Here is a 19,261-nt window from a genome sequence, read left to right as displayed (position 1 = left end):
CTTTTTGATAATTTTGGTTTACGATGAGCTCTCAGGAACGGATTAATATCGCAGACCGGGGGTCCACTGTAGAAGAAAACCCAGAGGGGTGTGTATATATATGCTTGTACATGCATGTGTAGTGTGACCTAAGTGTAAATAGTACTGTAGTAGCAAGACATACCTGAAATCTTGCATGTTCATGAGACAGAAAAAAGGACACCAGCAATCCTACCATCATGTAAACAATTACAGGCTTTCGTTTTACACTCACTTGGCAGGACGGTAGTACCTCCCTGGGCGGTTGCTGTCTACCAACCTACTACCTAGGACTGAGTTAGATATATTCTCATAAAACTACATAATGTTGCCCATGTGTCTCATTTACATAAAAATTAGTTTTTATATTTTACTTAGAAATTAATTTATATATTTTTTTTATTATTTTGGACATAAACCTATAATTCCTATCAGGAACTGAAGGGAAGTAGTATGAATAATTAGCAATAATTTCAGTTTTAGTGGATATTGTTGAATATTTTAGTGACACACGGAATTTTCATGATTACTATACAAAACTTTTTAATATTGCATTCCACCTAATACCCTTACTATTCTCCAAACTCCTTAGAGATAAACAGTTACCAGTAAACATCTTACTTATCCACATTTACTAAGGAAAATTTTGTTTCTTTGCAGGATAAAGATGTTCCACACATGGAATCCCTTCAGCTTCTTAAAGCTCTGCAGATCACCGATGTACAGTTGAATTACCTCAAGCATGCTGGCCATACACTCAGTGATGCTGCTAGCTTAGAGGTTATGTTTGATACTATACTCAACTTAGCATCCTATGTTAACAAAAAGGAAAGCCATTCTTGAGAGTTTTAAAATATATAAAGATAGTGTAAATTAAGTTTTCAAACACAAGATGTATTTAAATGCAGGATATAAAAAAAACATAAACTAATAATAATTTAATTTAAATATAATGAGCTGAGTTGGAACAGCTGCAGTTACAGGTGAATACAGTTAGTAAAATAATAATTATAACATTTTATCGACTTTTTAATAATTTAACGCAGAAGGGGTTACTAGCCCCATGGTATCAGCATTTTAATTGCCTTTTACAACACGCATGGCTTACAGAGGAAGAATTCTATAGCCCACTATCTCTATGGTATTTAATCCTTCAACTGTCCAAACGTAGTTCTACGTTTTTGCTCGTAACGCTCCGACCTTGATTTTCTCCATAAGAAAGCATGTTAAAAAAAACGTAGATCTATGTTTGGAGCGCTACGCGAGAGAACATAGTTCTACGTTTGGACAGTTTAAGGGTTAAAAAAAGGAAGGGGGGGAGAGGGCAATGCCTGCACTCTGAATGAGGGGTAAGGAAGTTCCAGTTGGATGGGTCATATGATTGTGTCACTATGCTTATGGAAAGACAGCAGTTGAGTGAATGTATTTTCTTCTTTGGGTCACCTGGCTTGATGGGAGATAGCCATTAAGTTAAAAAAATAATAATAATTTTTTTAAAGAAATATACTACATAATTTTATAACACTGGATGTCTCCCATTAAGGTAGGGTGACCTGAAAAAGATACACTGTCACCATCCTTCATGCTATCACTGCTTGAGGGCATGTAGATATGACAGTTCAGATGCCCCTCCAAAGAGCAAATATTCCCACCCCTCCTTTAGACAGCAGGCACTGTACTTCCCATCTCCAGGACTCAAATCCAGCTAACTAGTTTCCTTGAATCCCTTCACAAAATGTTACCTTGCTCACACTCCAACAGCTCATTAGGTCCCAAAAACCATTTGCCTCCACTCCTATCTAACATGTCACACGTATCTGAATATCCAAGCCCCTTGCACACTAAACCTGCTTTTACCCCTTCCATCCATCCTTTCCTAGGATGACCCCTACCCTACCTTCCCTCCACTACAGATTTATACACCCTTCAAGTCATCCTATTTTGCTCCATTCTTTCTAAATGACAACAACCACCACTGAGGGAGGTACTTCTGTCCTGCCAAGTGAGTGTGAAATAGAAACCTTTAGTTGTTTTACATGATTGTAGGGTTACTGGTGTCTTTTTATAGCCTGTAAATGAGGGTGTGTACATGCGCCGAATAAAGGTTACGTACTCTTTGCATGCCACACCCCCACCCCGAGAAGGCTCAGGATTAGGCTGCCACCTCCCAGTGGTAACCGTGCCGCCATGGCACAAAATAATGGGACCGCCTTTCCTCTCCACCATCCAACTCTTAGATAGAGCTCAGCTTTTCTTGTGACCAAAAGCCAAACCCTAAACTTAGAGTGAGACAGTAGTCAGACAGGCTAGCATAGGTCCAAGATACAGGCGGACGGTAGCCCGCATCCCCTCACTAAAAAAAAACCCCACACCAGGGGATAAAAAAAAGAGCATGAAAAGGGGTTACCACAAATAACATCCTAACCTAAATAAAATATTATACTCTAGATAAAGAGTCTGCCAACATATTTTCTTTGCCGGTAATATATTTAATGGACAGATTATATGGTTGCAGCCTTAGCGTCCAGCGCATAAGCCTTGTGTTGTGGTTCTTCATGGCTTGGAGATATACTAGAGGATTGTGATCACTGTAGACTGTGACCACCTGCGATGTCTGGCCCACATAAACATCGAAATGCTCCAAAGCCAGTACCAGCGCGAGGGCTTCTTTTTCAATGGTAGAGTAAGCCCTCTGATGTGGCTGGAACTTGGCTGAAAAGTATGCTACAGGCTGCAACTCGTTGTTCCCGATTTGTAATAGTACTGCCCCAACCCCAGACTCACAAGCATCAACCTGTAATGAAAAAGGTTTGGAGAAGTCTGGAGACAAGAGAATGGGTGCAGTACACAATAGTCTTTTTGCTTTATTAAAAGCAGTGTTACAGTCTGAGGTCCAATTAAAGGGAACTTTTTGACTGGTAAGAGAGGTAAGAGGGGATACAATATCTGAGAAATTCTTACAGAATCTTCTGTAAAATCCTATCATGCCTAGGAAACGTTGAAGAGATTTCCTATCATGAGGAACTGGATAATCTTTAATAGAAAGAACTTTAGCAAGTTTAGGTGCAACTTTACCACTACCTACTTCATGGCCTAGAAAAGTGACAGTGGCCTGGCCAAAGGAAGATTTAGATAAATTAACTGTTAAATGGGAACTCTTAAAGGTCTCAAACAGAGCCTTAAGTCTAAGTAGGTGTTGATCCCAAGTATCAGACACCACAACAATATCATCTAGGTACGCTGCCGTGCCTTCAAGTCCTTTAATAGCCTGATGGATAAGTTTCTGGAATGAAGAGGGGGAATTTTTCATTCCGAAGGGTGTAACTGTGTATTGATAATGTCCTCCTGGAATTACGAAGGCAGAGATTTCCTTCGCCTTATCTGTCAAAGGTACCTGATAGTAGCCTTTAAGGAGATCTAATTTGGACACAAAAGTAGCCTTACCCACAAAGTCAATTACGTCATCCAGATGAGGAAGAGGGTAAGCATCTGTAATTGTGACCTCGTTCACCTTACGGTAGTCTGTACACATACGAAACCCTCCATCAGCCTTCTTCACAAGGATGCACGGTGAAGCCCATGGACTAGACGACTCCTCCACTAAACCATGCTTTAACAAAAATTCTACTTCCTGCTGAAGTAGCCTTTGCTTTTCAGGATTAGCTCTGTAGGGGGAGAGTTTAATTGGTTTAGAGTTTCCCACATCTACATCATGGTAACCTAACGTACATTTTTTCGGCACATCCGAAAAAATATTAGGATATGACTGTAGAAGCTCAGTTAAATTTGTTGCTTGTGTTTCAGATAATCTCTCCATTAAAGGGCTAGGATCCTTGAGGAGGACAGAATTTGAAAGTTTAATATTAATTTCAGAGATAGAGTGCAAAGAGTCAGAGTTGTCCTCAGAGGTAGAGGACAGAGTCATTACTGGGACTTTATCTGGTGTATGGAAGTACTTTAACTGATTAATGTGGTAAGTTTTAGTTTTTGAGGTCTTATCAATGGGAGCTACCACATAATTTACATCAGATAATCTACTTACAATCTGCATAGGTCCCGTAAATCTAGCTTTCAAGGTGTGGCCAGGTATAGGTTCCTGCACCAACACCTTGTCTCCTGGATGGAAGGAGCGGAATTGTGCAATTCTGTCATACCTCTGTTTCATCTTGCTTTGAGCTGTCTTTAGGTTAGCCTTGGCTAACTGACGTGCCACCTGCAACCTTGAAGACAGATTGTAGAGTGTTGAACTAACGTCTTCTCCCATCCATCCTTCTTTGAGCACCCGAAGAGGACCTCGTACATTGTGCCCAAAGATCAGCTCAAAAGGACTATACCCTGTAGACTCTTGCACCGTTTCTCGTACTGAGAACAGCAACAAAGGTAGTGATTCATCCCAGTTTGTAGGGAAGTGCATGCAAAAACTTCTCATCATTGTTTTTAATGTCTGGTGGAATCTTTCCAAGGCGCCTTGGGACTGAGGATGATAGGCAGTGGATAAGTTGTGGATTATCCCTAACCTAGTTAATACTTCCCTAAATGCTTTGGCAGTGAAGTTAGTACCTTGATCACTTTGAATAGTTTTAGGAATGCCAAAACAAGAAATGAATTTTGTTAAAGCTTTGAGAATAGCTTTAGTATTAATACTACACATGGGAATTGCTTCAGGGTATCTGGTTACTTTATCCATAATCGTAAATAAATACTGATTTCCAGATTTTGACCTAGGTAGTGGACCTACACAATCTATAATTAAATCTGCAAAAGGTTCTCCATCAGCAGGTATAGGTTGGAGAGGTGCAGGTTTAATGGAATGTCCAGGTTTTCCAACTTGCTGACATTCTTGGCAACACCTAATATGATTCTTCACATCTTTCTTTAATTTTGGCCAATAAAATTCTTTTGTGATTCTATAAAAGGTTTTTGTAATTCCTAAGTGACCTCCTAATGACGTATTATGAGCTATATTTAATATTTGAGGTCTATACTTTGTTGGAACCACTAACCTGTTAAACAATTGCCGGCCCTCTATCTCCTTACCAGTCTCAGTGCAGATCAAATAATCGTTTTTAACATCATACTTGACCGGATGACCCAAAGAGGATTTACCCATGGCTGCCTCAAAAGCGAATTTTAAAGAAGGGTCCTTTCGTTGTTCCTCCCGGAAGGACAGTCCCTCGGGCATGGAAACAGAGACATCTGGCAATCCTGCAACCTGGGAATAGGAAGGCTTGATCGGGGTCTGTTCACTTGATTTACGAGGCTCCGGCCGGTGTGCCTCGTAAAACAACGTGGCTATTCCGAGATCGGAGTCGTCCAAGGATAGGTCAACATTCTCTCCAGACAACCCTTGGGATGTTGCCCGAGTTATGGCCAACACCGGAGAAGAATTAATCATTATAGGTTCAGGACACGAACTAACAGTAGTAATGTTATTACCCAGTAATAACACTGCATCTTTCATGGGGAATCCTTTTGAGACACCTACAGTCAAGTTCCCAGTGTAATATTTGCACTGTACATAAATTTTATGCAAAGGAACAGAATATATAGCTCCTCCAAATGCTTCCAATAAAACAGAGGAATTCAAAGAAGTATTCTCTGAAAGGGGTAATATTCCCTCTCTTACAAGTGAGCAATATGCTCCAGTATCTCTAAAGGTCTTTACCTTAGTTGTTTCTGAGTTTTCCTGAAGGGAAATAAGACTTTTGCAATAATAAGGGGCCATACCTTTTTCTACTTCTCTAGGGGACATGTTACTAGGGATATCAGAGATTTTCCCAATGGGTTGGGGTTTATGGGGGCAGTTGGGACTGATGTGACCTACTTTATTGCACCTGAAGCAGACGACAGGCTTGCCCTTTACTCCCTGTTGACGTTGCAAATGGTGTCGTTCTGGCTGGTGTCTCTCTGGATACTGTTGTCGAGATGCACCACGAGTAGTTTGCCTCTCCGCAGGTGGACCATATGTTGAGAAGCGTGGCTCACCAGGTGACTTAGTTGGCTGACGTAGACGTTCTCCCTCCGGCTGGCACTTCATTCTCCAAGGTTGACGATCTCTGCTGATGCCAGGCTGTTGAAAAGAGAGACGGGACCGCTCGGACAAGGAGCGGTTAGTTTCGAAGGTATCAGCCAACCTGGCTGCCTCCAATGCAGTGGTTAAGTCACGATCCTGCAGAAAGACTCGAACCTCTGGTCCCACAGACTCCAGCAGGTTATCAATCAGAATAAGCTGCACCAGCTCCTCAAAGGTAGAGACACCACTTGCTTTATACCAGCTGGTAAAAGCTTTGGTTTGCTGTCTCACAAAGTCCACTAGGGATTGACCAAGCTGTCGTCTGCCCTGCTTAAAATTTTTGCGGTATTTGGCTGGGATACATGTATATGCTCCCAACACTGTGGTCTTCACTACTTGATAATCAGAAAATTCAGCGTCATTTAATACTGACGTAAATTCCTGTGCCTTACCCGATAATGCTGTATGAACCAACGATGCCCAATGCTGTTCCGGCCACCTCAAGGCTCGAGCCTGATTTTCGAAGCTTTCGAAAAATTGCTCTGGTTCGGCCTCATTGAAGCGGGGAACAAACTGTACTGCTTTTTGTAAACTAAAATCATTTACAGAATGCGAAAACTGCCTCCTTTCTCTTTCCCTATCAAATTCTTCCCTTGCGAATGCTCTCTGTTCCCTAGTTTGCTCAAGATTGATTTTTGCCAGCTCAAGTGCCAACGACGCTGATTCACCTTGAGACAACCCAGCTGCACTATACTGACCATTTTGCTCCGTAGGTGTATCATCTTCCTCCTGCGAGAACATAGTAGTTTTTGCCCTAGCTCCCGTAGAGGGAGGAGTCTGATGTGCCATCTCTTCTTCTATAAGTTTGTCAGCAATCAGTGAACGCAGTTGCGCAGCTGTGAGAGTGCGTTTGTATGTAATGCCAATGGAACGAGCAATTTGCCAACAACGCTGTAGGGACAATTTAGGTAGGTTATGCAAAGTATATGCCGACACCAGACGTCTGACTCGTCTAGGTGGCATAAGTTATTCGCTATGCACAGTACGATTGCAGAATACCCCAACGTAACACGTTAATTTGCAGAACACGCTTAGCTATGCACAGTACGATTGCAGAATACGCATACAAGCAAAGCTGACTGCAAAATTCTCCACACCGAACAGGCCAGTAACAACTGACACGCAAAATTTGTAAAGCAATGCCAGACAGCAAGCTGCACAATGTTCCTGCTACGAGCTTCACCCTAAGCTCAACCGTTTCTCTAAGTCCAGCTCAACTCTCGGACAGGCTACCCATATTACAACCCAGGTTTCCAAATGGCCTGTTACCCCGGGTGTAATGGGAGCAAATAAACACAGTAGAAAAAGTTTAGACTTATATTATCCTTCACCAATTTAGAACAGCAATATGTACACTATGTACAGTGGTAAGTATAGTGCACTCCACGGTAAGCAAAGCAGAAATAGAAGCCACAAGATAGCAGACCGTGCTTCAACCAGCTCTAGAATGGGAATGACAAAGGCAGACAGGAGAGCGGTACCCACATAACCTCTGCGATTGCCAAAACCATCTTCTTATTGGCTAGAACCTGGTCACTAGTTGAACGACGGGGCCCCATCGTCAACTCTTAGTCACCTGGTTCGCTGGTTGGGGGAGATAGCCTGTAAATGAGGGTGTGTACATGTGCCGAATAAAGGTTACATACTCTTTGCATGCCACACCATGAGTGTCGTAATAGGGGACTATAATGCCAGGAGCAAAGGCCTAGTGACCCTTTCTCCTGTATATACTACTAAATGTAAAAGGAGAAACTTTCATTTTTCTTTTTGGGCCACCTCGCCTCGGTGGGATGTGGCTGGTGCATTGAAAGAAAGAAAGAAAAAGATGAAACTTCATTCATATTTGTAGTTGATTCAGTATGGTTCCATATTTTTGTAAACTCAAATTATGCACAGTTTTCTTTGCAATTCTAAAACTAGCAATTATTGAAGTGATGTATTGTAATTGATAGCTTATTACCAGCCTTCCATTACCTAGCACCAGGGTAATGGGAGATAATCTGGTTCAATCCAAATAAAGGAAGGATAGATTTAATTCCTTGGATCTAGAGCCTGCAGGTACTTATCATCGGCATGTTACAACTTTCAGTCTGGTGACGTGTACCAAAGCACAAGGCCTGGACACATGGCTAGGCACATTATGTACACATCAAGTTATGAAAATGTAATGAATGCTTGTAACAATCCACAGGTTTTTTTGGAGATTTAAACTGGGAGTTGTCAAATGCTGGTGTATTGTTCCAACCACTGAGCCAGTGCCACTTCTACAGTATATGGCAGGATGGAGAGCATCTTACCACATACTGTAGCACTGGAGAATTGCAGAGACTATATCCGTTACCCAACTGCCATTTTTACAAAAGATCATCCCACAGTGGTGCAACCCAGAACAGAATCAAGCTCTTGTCCCCTTATATCATCTATGAGATTTGAAAACATAATGATTGCTTGTAATGATTCACTGGTCAACAACCAAAATGCTTCCAAAATCAGAGTAGCAGTTTCCAACTAATTTTAGGTCACTGACAATGAATATCATGGTTAAAATTGTTTGTTAGCTCTACTTTTCAATATACACCTATGTGTCACAACAGGTTCCAACAGACTTTTGGCAGTGTGTTTCTTACCACACTCACAGTCTCACTGCCCTTCATTATTGTTCCAGCAGTCATAGAAGGTGGTTGTGCTGTGTAAGTTTATATTTTGAAGTGAAAGGTAGGTGATTTTCTTAGCCAAACACGTCTTGAACAGTGGAATCTCCTAGCAGCAGATGTGAAGATTTCAAAATTTCGTGACCATCAGCAGCAGTTCAAGGATTTCTTCATAATGGAAGGTGATACAGTGGCCTGCAACAATATTAATGGTCTGATGGAAGCACTTGGCATCGACTACGCACCCAGTCACTGAAGGCTGTTCATAAATTTATCAAAAACGTGTCTGGAAGGTGTCTTGCTACATAATGGCAATAGTAAGCCATCAGTTCCTGTGAGCTATACACCACATATGATAGAAACTTATGAGAATGTAAAGTATATGTTGCAGTGCATGAAATATGAACATCAATGGCAGCGCTGTGGTGACCTAAAGGTTTTTGCTCTTGTGATGGGCTTGCAGGGCGGATGCACCAAGTACTGCTGCTTTCTATGTGAATGAGACAGCTGTGCAAGAGGTTCCCACTACATCAGGAGAGACTGGCCACCTCGTCAGTCATTGGAACCTGGGATGAAAAATGTTCAACATCCACCTCTCATTGAACCAAACAAAATTTTACTATCACCACTACACATACGCTACACATACATTAAGATAAGAGAGGGAGTCTTCAATGATTCTCAGATTCAAGAGCTTCTTAACCCTTTCAGGGTTTCGGCCGTACTAGTACGGGTTACGCGCCAGTGTCCATGACGTACTAGTACGCATAAATTCTAGTGCCCTCAAATCTAGTGAGAGAAAGCTGGTAGGCCAACATATGAAAGAATGGGTCTATGTGGTCAGTGTGCGCAGTATAAAAAAAATCCTGCAGCACACAGTGCGTAATGAGAAAAAAAAAAACTTTGTGTTTTTGGATTAAAACAGCGAATTTTCACTATATTTTCATATGGTATTTATTATTGCATTCTAGTTTTCCTGGTGTCATTGTATAGAATGGAAGACATATTACAGAAATTGAGGTGATTTTGACTGGTTTTACAATGAAAAGTACCTTGAAATTGAGCTCAAAGTAGCAGAAATGTTCGATTTTTACCAAAGTTCAAAAGTAAACAAATCATGCTAAGCATCCAATACGCATCAACTGGTGAGTCTAATATTCTTTCACAAGAGTGCCGATATTAATTATACCATTTCTACACTAATGCAGTAGTCTGCATAACAGTAAATCTTATTTTTTTGTGAGAAAAAAAAATTCAAAGTGGAAAGCAAAAGAATGTAAGAGGGGCCTGGGGACGTGACTAATGAACAGAGGAAATGTTATTTTAGTGCCAGGAATGTCTTTCTTGTTTATTCTGGACCCTATTTGGAAATTGGCATCTTTTGAAATTTGTGTGAAATTGGCAAAATTGCTAAATTCTGAAAACTGTATTGGATAGTTGAAATTGGTAAATTGGTGGTTTCTTGTACTCATTCGATAGAAAAACTGGAGTTCTAGTGAAATAGTTGTGATTTTTGTCGACTAGTAGATTGGAATTGGCCGAAAATAGGGTTCAAAGTGGGGAAAATCGCTGATGCATAAACATCATCGAGACCACTAACTTCGCGAGAGCATAATTCCGTAAGTTTTCCATCAATTTTCATACTTTTGGTGTCACTATGATTGGGAAAAGATTCTCTATCTTTTCATAAGAAAAAAATAATTTTTTTTTTCTTTTTTTAAATTTGGGGGACCCTGAGAACAAGTCTCTGAGAGGGCCTGTGGATCTTGAATCAGGTGACTTTGAATCAGACCTTCATGGGGAGGAGAAAGCTAGTTGGGAAGCATTCAGGTTAGTGGCTAAGGGATTTCTCGGAAACAAGGTAAGGCAACTGTGAAAAATTCGTGGAAAACCTCATCAAGGCTTACAAGAACATGGAATGTAACATGTCACTTAAAATCCACTTTTTGGATTCATATTTAGACTTTTTCCCAGTGAACTTTGGGGCAGTTAGTGACGAATTAAGTGAAAGGTTTCACCAAGATATTTCACCATGGAAGAGTGGTACCAGGGCAAATGGGGCACAAGAATTCTTGCAGACTATTGGCAAGAGGTAATTCTTCAGCCCACTATAAGCATCAAGCAAAAAAGCAGAGAGTAGGTATGGATTAGAGTTTAAAACATACTGACACACATTGTATTTTATAATAAAATAATCAACTATTACATGTCTTGTATCTTTTAACCTATTGCCAATAAGCATTTTTCAAGGAGATATTTGCATTCAGGACATGAAAATACATAAGAATTGACTAATCTCATTTAAGAAACATACAAATTTTCAAAAATTGTTGACCATCAATTCACAGGTTTTTGGAGGCTTGAATTGGAGGCTGTGAAATGACAGTCAACCATCATAACCACAGTTACAAGTGTTCATTATGTTCTCATAACTCAGAGATAATATAATGGGACAAGAACTTGATTCTGCCCTGGGCAGCTCTACTTCGGGATGCTCTGTTAAAATGGCAGTTGGGCAAGGGTTGGTAGGTTCTCCAAGTCTCCACTGCTCCAGGATATGGTAGGTTGGAGAGCACCCTAATAGAAGTGGTGCTAGCCCAGTGGATAGCACAGTACACTGTCATTTCAAAGACTCCTCTTCAAATCTCCAAAAAGATCTTCGAATACATTTTGTTAGTATATAACCTCTCAAGGAAGTTGCCGTCACATTGATGAAGGTTTCTTGAACCAAGGATTTTTTTTTTTTTTAGTGGTAATAAGGAATCAATTTTTTCAGATCATATGCCTTTCTGTACTGTGTATATAAAGAAATTGGCCAAAAAATTTTTTAGTGATAGATTTTTTTTTTTTTTTGAGATAGTATTCCTTACTGTACTGTGAACAATAAGGAATTGTTTTATTGTTTTACATGACGGTAGGATTGGTGGTGTATTTTTTCTCTCATAAACATGTGAGGTACCAGGTACGTGTATGTTGCTACTGGTACTTATGCTTAGGTCACACTACACATGCATATACATGTATATGCATACCCATCTGGGTTTTCTTCTGTTTTCTTCATAGATCTTGTTCTTTATTTCCTCTTGTCTCTATGGGGAAGTGGGACAGAATTTTTCCTCCGTAAGCCATGTGTGTCATAAGAGGTGACTAAAATGTGGGGAGCAATGAGTTAGTAACCCCTTGTCCTTTATAAATTACTAAATTTAAAAAGAAAACTTTCATGTTTTTTTGACCTAAAATGAAAAACTTTCATTTTTAGGTCACCCTACCTTGGTGGGATATGACCAGTTTGTTGAAAAAAAGACCAGTATTCCTTTCTAGTAATATAACAATACACCTACCATCCGACTTATGACCTGCTCGACATATGACCAGTCGACTTACGACTGTGTTTTCTATGCCAAATTTCTGGGAAATAAACAAGTGTTTGTGTTGTACACAGTGTTTATCCTAAACCTTACAGTAAAAAATACAGTACTAACAGCATAAAAAGTAAAGTAAAAAATGAAATACCAAAATAAAACAATAAAATAAAGTCATTACAAAAATGTGATGGTGATATTCACTAGTAAAGTTCGACTTATGTCCATTTTGACTTACGACCAGTTGGTCGGGACCAAGCTTGGTCGTAAGTCGGATGGTACCTATACTCAGTAGGGTCTGACAAAGACCCCAATATTGTGATGTCTGTAATCCTGTTTTTTGTGCTACTGTTCACAGAATGAGCACAGGATGCGCAAAAAACTAGCCATTCAGGTGACCCAATAACCGTCTCTCCTTTAAACAAACGTGAATACAGTCTCTCCTCATTTAGCAACGTACTCATTTAGCAACAACTCGGACTTACGACTGGCTCTCTGACCAGTATGCAAACCTAAATAATGTATATTACAGCTAATTTCCTCTATTCTGTTTATTACAATATACAGTACACTGCTGTACAAACATTTAAAAATATGCTACTAGATACATTATAAATGGTGCAAAGGTGACATTAAAACAATATCAAAGATGGTTTATACAAACCCACTATCATTATAGTATGCTCCTCACTTAGCGACGAATTTGTTTACTGACGTGGTCTTAAGAACGGAACTCCATCATTAAGTGAGGAGAGGCTGTATCCCTCCCATTTGCTCAGGTGCTACATGATCATTTCAGGTTTAGCATTTTTTTTTTTTAACAAGTCGGCCGTCTCCCACCGAGGCAGGGTGACCCAAAAAGAAAGAAAATCCCCAAAAAGAAAATACAGTGGACCCCCGCTTTACGATCAGCTCCCAATTTGACCAATTATGTAAGTGTATTTATGTAAGTGCGTTTGTACATGTATGTTTGGGGGTCTGAAATGGACTAATCTAATTCACAATAGTATTCCTTATGGGAACAAATTCGTTCAGTAATGGCACCTGAACATACTTCTGGAATGAAATAATATCGTAAGCCAGGGGTCCACTGTACTTTCATCATTCAACACTTTCACCTCATACATAATCACTGTTTTTGTAGAGGTTCTCAGAACACAACAGTTTAGAAGCATATACATGTACGTATAAAGATACACAACATATCCCTCCAAACTGCCAATATCCCAAATCCCTCCTTTAGAGTGCAGGCATTGTACTTCCCATTTCCATGACTCAAGTCCGGCTATATAAAATAACTGGTTTCCCTGAATTCCTTCACTAAATATTACCCTGCTCACACTCCAACAGCTCGTCAGGTCCCAAATACCATTCGTCTCCATTCACTCCTATCTAACACGCTTACGCACCCTTTCTGGAAGTCCAAGCCCCTTGTCCACAAAACCTCCTTTACCCCCTCCTTCCAACCTTTTTGAGGATGACCCCTACCCTGCCTTCCTTTCCCTACAGATTTAAATGCTCTCCATGTCATTCTGCTTTGATCCATTCTCTCTAAATGACCAAACCACCTCAACAACCCCTCTTCAGCCATCTGACTAATACTTTTATTAACTCCACACCTCCTCATTTCCACACTCCGAATTTTCTGCATAATATTTACACCACACATTGCCCTTAGACAGGACATCTCCACTGCCTCCAACTGCCTCCTCGCTGCAGCATTTACAACCCAAGCTTCACACCCATATGAGAGTGTTGGTACTACTATACTTTCATACATTCCCTTCTGTGCCTCCATAGATAACATTTTTTGTCTCCTCATGAATTTAATAATAATAATCATATACATATAAGTGATAATGAAAAAAATTTTTGGAATATTGTATAGTATCATCAAGCTGAATATAGCTGATAGTAGTATGTACTACTCACTTGATCTCAATGATTGCAGTGCACTGTGAACAAACTATAGTGTGACTTGTTTTAACAAATTACCCTGTGACTTTTTAATAAAATATATTGTGACATTTTTGAACAAGCGTGTCAGCGTGCCTCGTTGTGCTCCCGGTTTTTCTGGTGTTTTCACGGTCGCTCTTACGTGCTAGAACTTTAATTTGTGTCATCAATCCTATACGATACATCCCTCTAGCGCCTGGAACCAATCTTGGGCGGAAAACATTATATACTGAGTAAAAAAAGGAGAATTAGTGTGCACTTCCTAGCAGAGTTTACTGCCAGAGGGGAATCATAGGCCTGTCCCGTGTGGAAAAATAATAATATTGAACTTTGTGTCAGAGGAAAGAAAGTCTCCCTGAAAGCATTGAGTATACATAGTGTATAGTGTATACTACAGTGGCTCCCTAGTATATTGATGATAAAGGCTAAAGTGTCATTTGAAAACAGGTGAATTTGTAAATGAAGTGATAAGCCTATAGAGGCAGGTGCCAGAAGTCGCCAGAAACTTACCACAGGTCAGCTGTTTTTTAATAATCTTCCTGGCCTGCTAGTGTACTCGCATATAATCTAGTGATACCAGTGAATAGCAGAATACAGTGTTGTAGTAGCAACTAACCAGTATTATAATGGTACTTAGTGAAGTGGAGTGACTTTCATTAGTTTCTTTTTCTTGAAATACCAGACGTTACTGTGAATTTCATATAACCTGTAGTTACCAGCGGTCGCAATATACACAACGAGAAGCAATTATTACTACAGAAAAAGCGCCCTTCCTCCAAAATTTGCACCAGTCAACTATAGTGATAATATAGCATTTATTGTGGTGGAGACGAAAAAAAAAATAGAGAAGCTAGATACAGCGATTGATAAACAAAGGTGGAGGCTCGACCGTTCGTCATTGTAGCAGTGCCAGCAGTCACCGGCTCTTCAACACGCAAGTTATACTTTTGTATCAATCAAATCACATATTACTCGGGTAGATAATTTCCAGTAGATCCTTCATGTGTTAGCTCAAATCACCGACCAGTATGGTTTAAATAAGTGACCCACTGATCAGATCAGATAGACTGGTCCGAACCCTTGACTGGTCCGAACATTTGACTGGTCCGAACCCTGGACTGGTTTCAAACGGTTTCGTTGTGCACCACCTAGCAGGTTATTAATAGAATATTCAAGAGGTTGCTAGTAGAATTGCAGTAAATCAACCATTCAAATCATTATGAAGCTGTGTGTAGTCTGTGGTCAGTCAAACAAACGGGCTTCCACATGCATAAATTGTCATTTCTGTGGAAAATGGTGTCACGCCCCTTGTGCAGATATCCAAGAACTAGCTACAAGCAGTATTAAAACAGGGAAGTGTTTTTGGGTATGCCCAAATGAGATAAATCTGTGGACTAAAATCACAAGGGTATTAAAAGAGGTCAACATCAAAGCTGCTTTCATAGAAAACCTGGAAGCTTTCTACAACAGATGGGAACATAAAAAGTCCGGGCTGAATGGTACTGCCCTTGATACTGGCCATGTAGTCAGAAACTGTAAGGCTGGAGATGATGTCCTGGTAGTCAGTAAATGGGGGGCTGATAGTGCTGTCCTGGGAGACAGTAATGGGGAAGCTGGAGGTGCTGTCCTGGGAGACAGTAATGGTGAAGCTGGAGGTGCTGTCCTGGGAGACAGTAATGGTGAAGCTGGAGATGCTGTCCTGGGAGACAGTAATGGGGAAGCTGGAGATGCTGTCCTGGGAGACAGTAATGGTGAAGCTAGAGATTTTGTCCAGGTAGTCGGGAATTATACGCAGGAAGGAATACATATGAATGACCGCATAGGGGACAGGAGCCATAGTAGGGAAACAAGTGTAGTCAAAGATAAGATAAAACCAATATTGCAAACTAGAAATACCGCAGGAAATAGCAAACAAGAGGACTCCACTAGCAATAGTGAGGATATATTACCAAAAACAAATGGTGGGAGCTCCATTGTTGGTGCTAGGGAGGATAGAAGTAAGACAGGGAAACATGCACCAACAGGGAATACAGTCACAGAAACCCAAGGCAAACGGAAACCAAGCCTGTGCACATACTATGCACTCGGTATCTGCTGGCATGGGAAATCTGGAAAAACAGATGGGACGTGCAACTATGACCACCCTAGGAAATGCCATGCCCATATGACAACAGGAAAATGCAAACTCCCTTCCTGTAAGCTTTTTCACCCTGAACTGTGTACCTCTTCAGTACAGGAAAGACTGTGCTATAACTTAAATTGCCAGGCATACCATCTAAAGGGGACAAAAAGATACAAAACATCCAGGCCATGGGAAAACCTGGGTAGCCACAGCCACTCAAGAGGGAGAGGTTTTTTAGTGCCAGGAAGGAAAAAAAACTGGCAGGAAATGGCAGAAATCGTACACCAAATCCAGTCATTCCTGGAGTGGAACCACAGTCGATGGCCTCCACTCCAAACCAACAGATACAGATACTAATGCCTGAAAAAAAATCCCCCCCCAGTACCAACAATACCACCAGTCCGATAACATTCTTCTTTGCAAATATACAGGGTCTAAAGCCAGCAACAAACAACAAAATACCTTTCATCCGTGGACTGCTTGCAGAGGCAAAGGCAATGTTCGCGGCTTTCACTGAGACCCACATAAAGGATCACTTGGACAACGAAATATGGATCCCAGGTTACAACCTATACAGATGTGACAGAGTGAACAGGCAAAAGGGGGGGGTTGGCCTGTACATTGCAGAGTCACTTGTTTGCACAGAACTGCTAAATGCCTCAAATGATGTAGTGGAAGTTTTAGCAGTAAAGGTCGAGAACCAAAACCTAGTCATTGTGATAGTCTACAAGCCTCCGGATGCAACATCCCAGCAATTCCAGGAACAGCTGTTAAAAATTGACCACTGTCTGGAAAACCTTCCAGCTCCTGCACCCAACATCTTGCTCCTGGGGGATTTCAACTTAAGGCACCTAAAATGGAGGAATATAGCAAATAATATTGTTGCAGTAATAACACCAGGAGGCAGCTCTGATGAAAACTCACACTCATGCGAGCTTTTAAATCTCTGCACAAAATTCAATTTAAACCAGCAAATAATAGAGCCTACTAGACTGGAGAATACACTAGACCTCATCTTCACTAACAATGATGATCTGATAAGAAATATCACCATATCAAAAACAATATACTCAGATCACAACATAATTGAGGTTCAGTCATGTATGCGCGGAGCCCCAGACCGACATAATGAGATTAGTCACGAGGGAGCATTCACCAAATTCAACTTCAATAACAAAAACATAAAGTGGGACCAAGTAAACCAAGTCCTAACCGATATAAGCTGGGAAGATATACTAAGCAACACAGACCCCAACTTATGCCTAGAACAGATTAACTCGGTAGCACTCGATGTATGCACAAGGCTTATTCCTCTAAGAAAAAGGAGGAGTAGATGTAAAACAGAAAGAGACAGGCGCTCCCTTTACAGGCGACGGAAAAGAATAACAGAGCGGCTAAAAGAGGTCAATATATCTGAAATGCGTAGGGAGACACTGGTCAGAGAAATAGCAAGCATCGAACTTAAGCTAAAAGAATCCTTTAGGAGTCAGGAATCGCGGGAAGAACTAAAAGCCATAAATGAAATCGAAAGAAACCCAAAGTATTTCTTCTCCTATGCCAAATCAAAATCGAGAACAACGTCCAGTATTGGGCCCCTACTTAAACAAGATGGGTCCTACACAGATGACAACAAGGAAATGAGTGAGCTACTCAAGTCCCAATATGACTCAGTTTTTAGCAAGCCGCTAACCAGACTGAGAGTCGAAGATCAAAATGATTTTTTTATGAGAGAGCCACAAAATTTGATTAACACAAGCCTATCCGATGTTATCCTGACGCCAAATGACTTCGAACAGGCGATAAATGACATGCCCATGCACTCTGCCCCAGGGCCAGACTCATGGAACTCTGTGTTCATCAAGAACTGCAAGAAGCCCCTATCACGAGCCTTTTCCATCCTATGGAGAGGGAGCATGGACACGGGGGTCGTCCCACAGTTACTAAAAACAACAGACATAGCCCCACTCCACAAAGGGGGCAGTAAAGCAACAGCAAAGAACTACAGACCAATAGCACTAACATCCCATATCATAAAAATCTTTGAAAGGGTCCTAAGAAGCAAGATCACCACGCATCTAGAAACCCATCAGTTACACAACCCAGGGCAACATGGGTTTAGAACAGGTCGCTCCTGTCTGTCTCAACTATTGGACCACTACGACAAGGTCCTAAATGCACTAGAAGACAAAAAGAATGCAGATGTAATATATACAGACTTTGCAAAAGCCTTCGACAAGTGTGACCATGGCGTAATAGCGCACAAAATGCGTGCTAAAGGAATAACAGGAAAAGTCGGTCGATGGATCTATAATTTCCTCACTAACAGAACACAGAGAGTAGTCGTCAACAGAGTAAAGTCCGAGGCAGCTACGGTGAAAAGCTCTGTTCCACAAGGCACAGTACTCGCTCCCATCTTGTTCCTCATCCTTATATCCGACATAGACAAGGATGTCAGCCACAGCACCGTGTCTTCCTTTGCAGATGACACCCGAATCTGCATGACAGTGTCTTCCATTGCAGACACTGCAAAGCTCCAGGCAGACATCAACCAAATCTTTCAGTGGGCTGCAGAAAACAATATGAAGTTCAACGATGAGAAATTTCAATTACTCAGATATGGTAAACATGAGGAAATTAAATCTTCATCAGAGTACAAAACAAATTCTGGCCACAAAATAGAGCGAAACACCAACGTCAAAGACCTGGGAGTGATCATGTCGGAGGATCTCACCTTCAAGGACCATAACACTGTATCAATCGCATCTGCTAGAAAAATGACAGGATGGATAATGAGAACCTTCAAAACTAGGGAGGCCAAGCCCATGATGACACTCTTCAGGTCACTTGTTCTATCTAGGCTGGAATATTGCTGCACACTAACAGCACCTTTCAAGGCAGGTGAAATTGCCGACCTAGAAAATGTACAGAGAACTTTCACGGCGCGCATAACGGAGATAAAACACCTCAATTATTGGGAGCGCTTGAGGTTCCTAAACCTGTATTCCCTGGAACGCAGGAGGGAGAGATACATGATTATATACACCTGGAAAATCCTAGAGGGACTAGTACCGAACTTGCA

At 41.0% G+C, this 19,261-nt stretch overlaps 1 protein-coding gene across 2 annotated transcripts in view; it reads left to right on the top strand.

Annotated features, from left to right (window-relative positions):
• Positions 1 to 4,933, top strand: part of LOC128691703 (palmitoyl-protein thioesterase ABHD10, mitochondrial) — a 32,813-nt gene extending 27,880 nt beyond the window's left edge. For both annotated transcript variants that reach the window (XM_053780581.2, XM_053780580.2), the window contains exon 6: positions 679 to 4,933. In XM_053780581.2, the coding sequence (XP_053636556.1) occupies positions 679 to 861 (183 nt within the window). In that variant the 3' untranslated portion in view covers positions 862 to 4,933. The remainder of the gene's footprint in view (positions 1 to 678) is intronic.
• The last annotated feature ends 14,328 nt before the right edge of the window (positions 4,934 to 19,261 follow it).

The sequence above is a fragment of the Cherax quadricarinatus genome, chromosome 26, assembly GCF_038502225.1.
Source record: "Cherax quadricarinatus isolate ZL_2023a chromosome 26, ASM3850222v1, whole genome shotgun sequence".
Taxonomy (NCBI): Eukaryota; Metazoa; Arthropoda; class Malacostraca; order Decapoda; family Parastacidae; genus Cherax; species Cherax quadricarinatus.
Note: the sequence above shows the minus strand (reverse complement) of the source record. Positions and strands in the feature narration are given on the sequence as shown.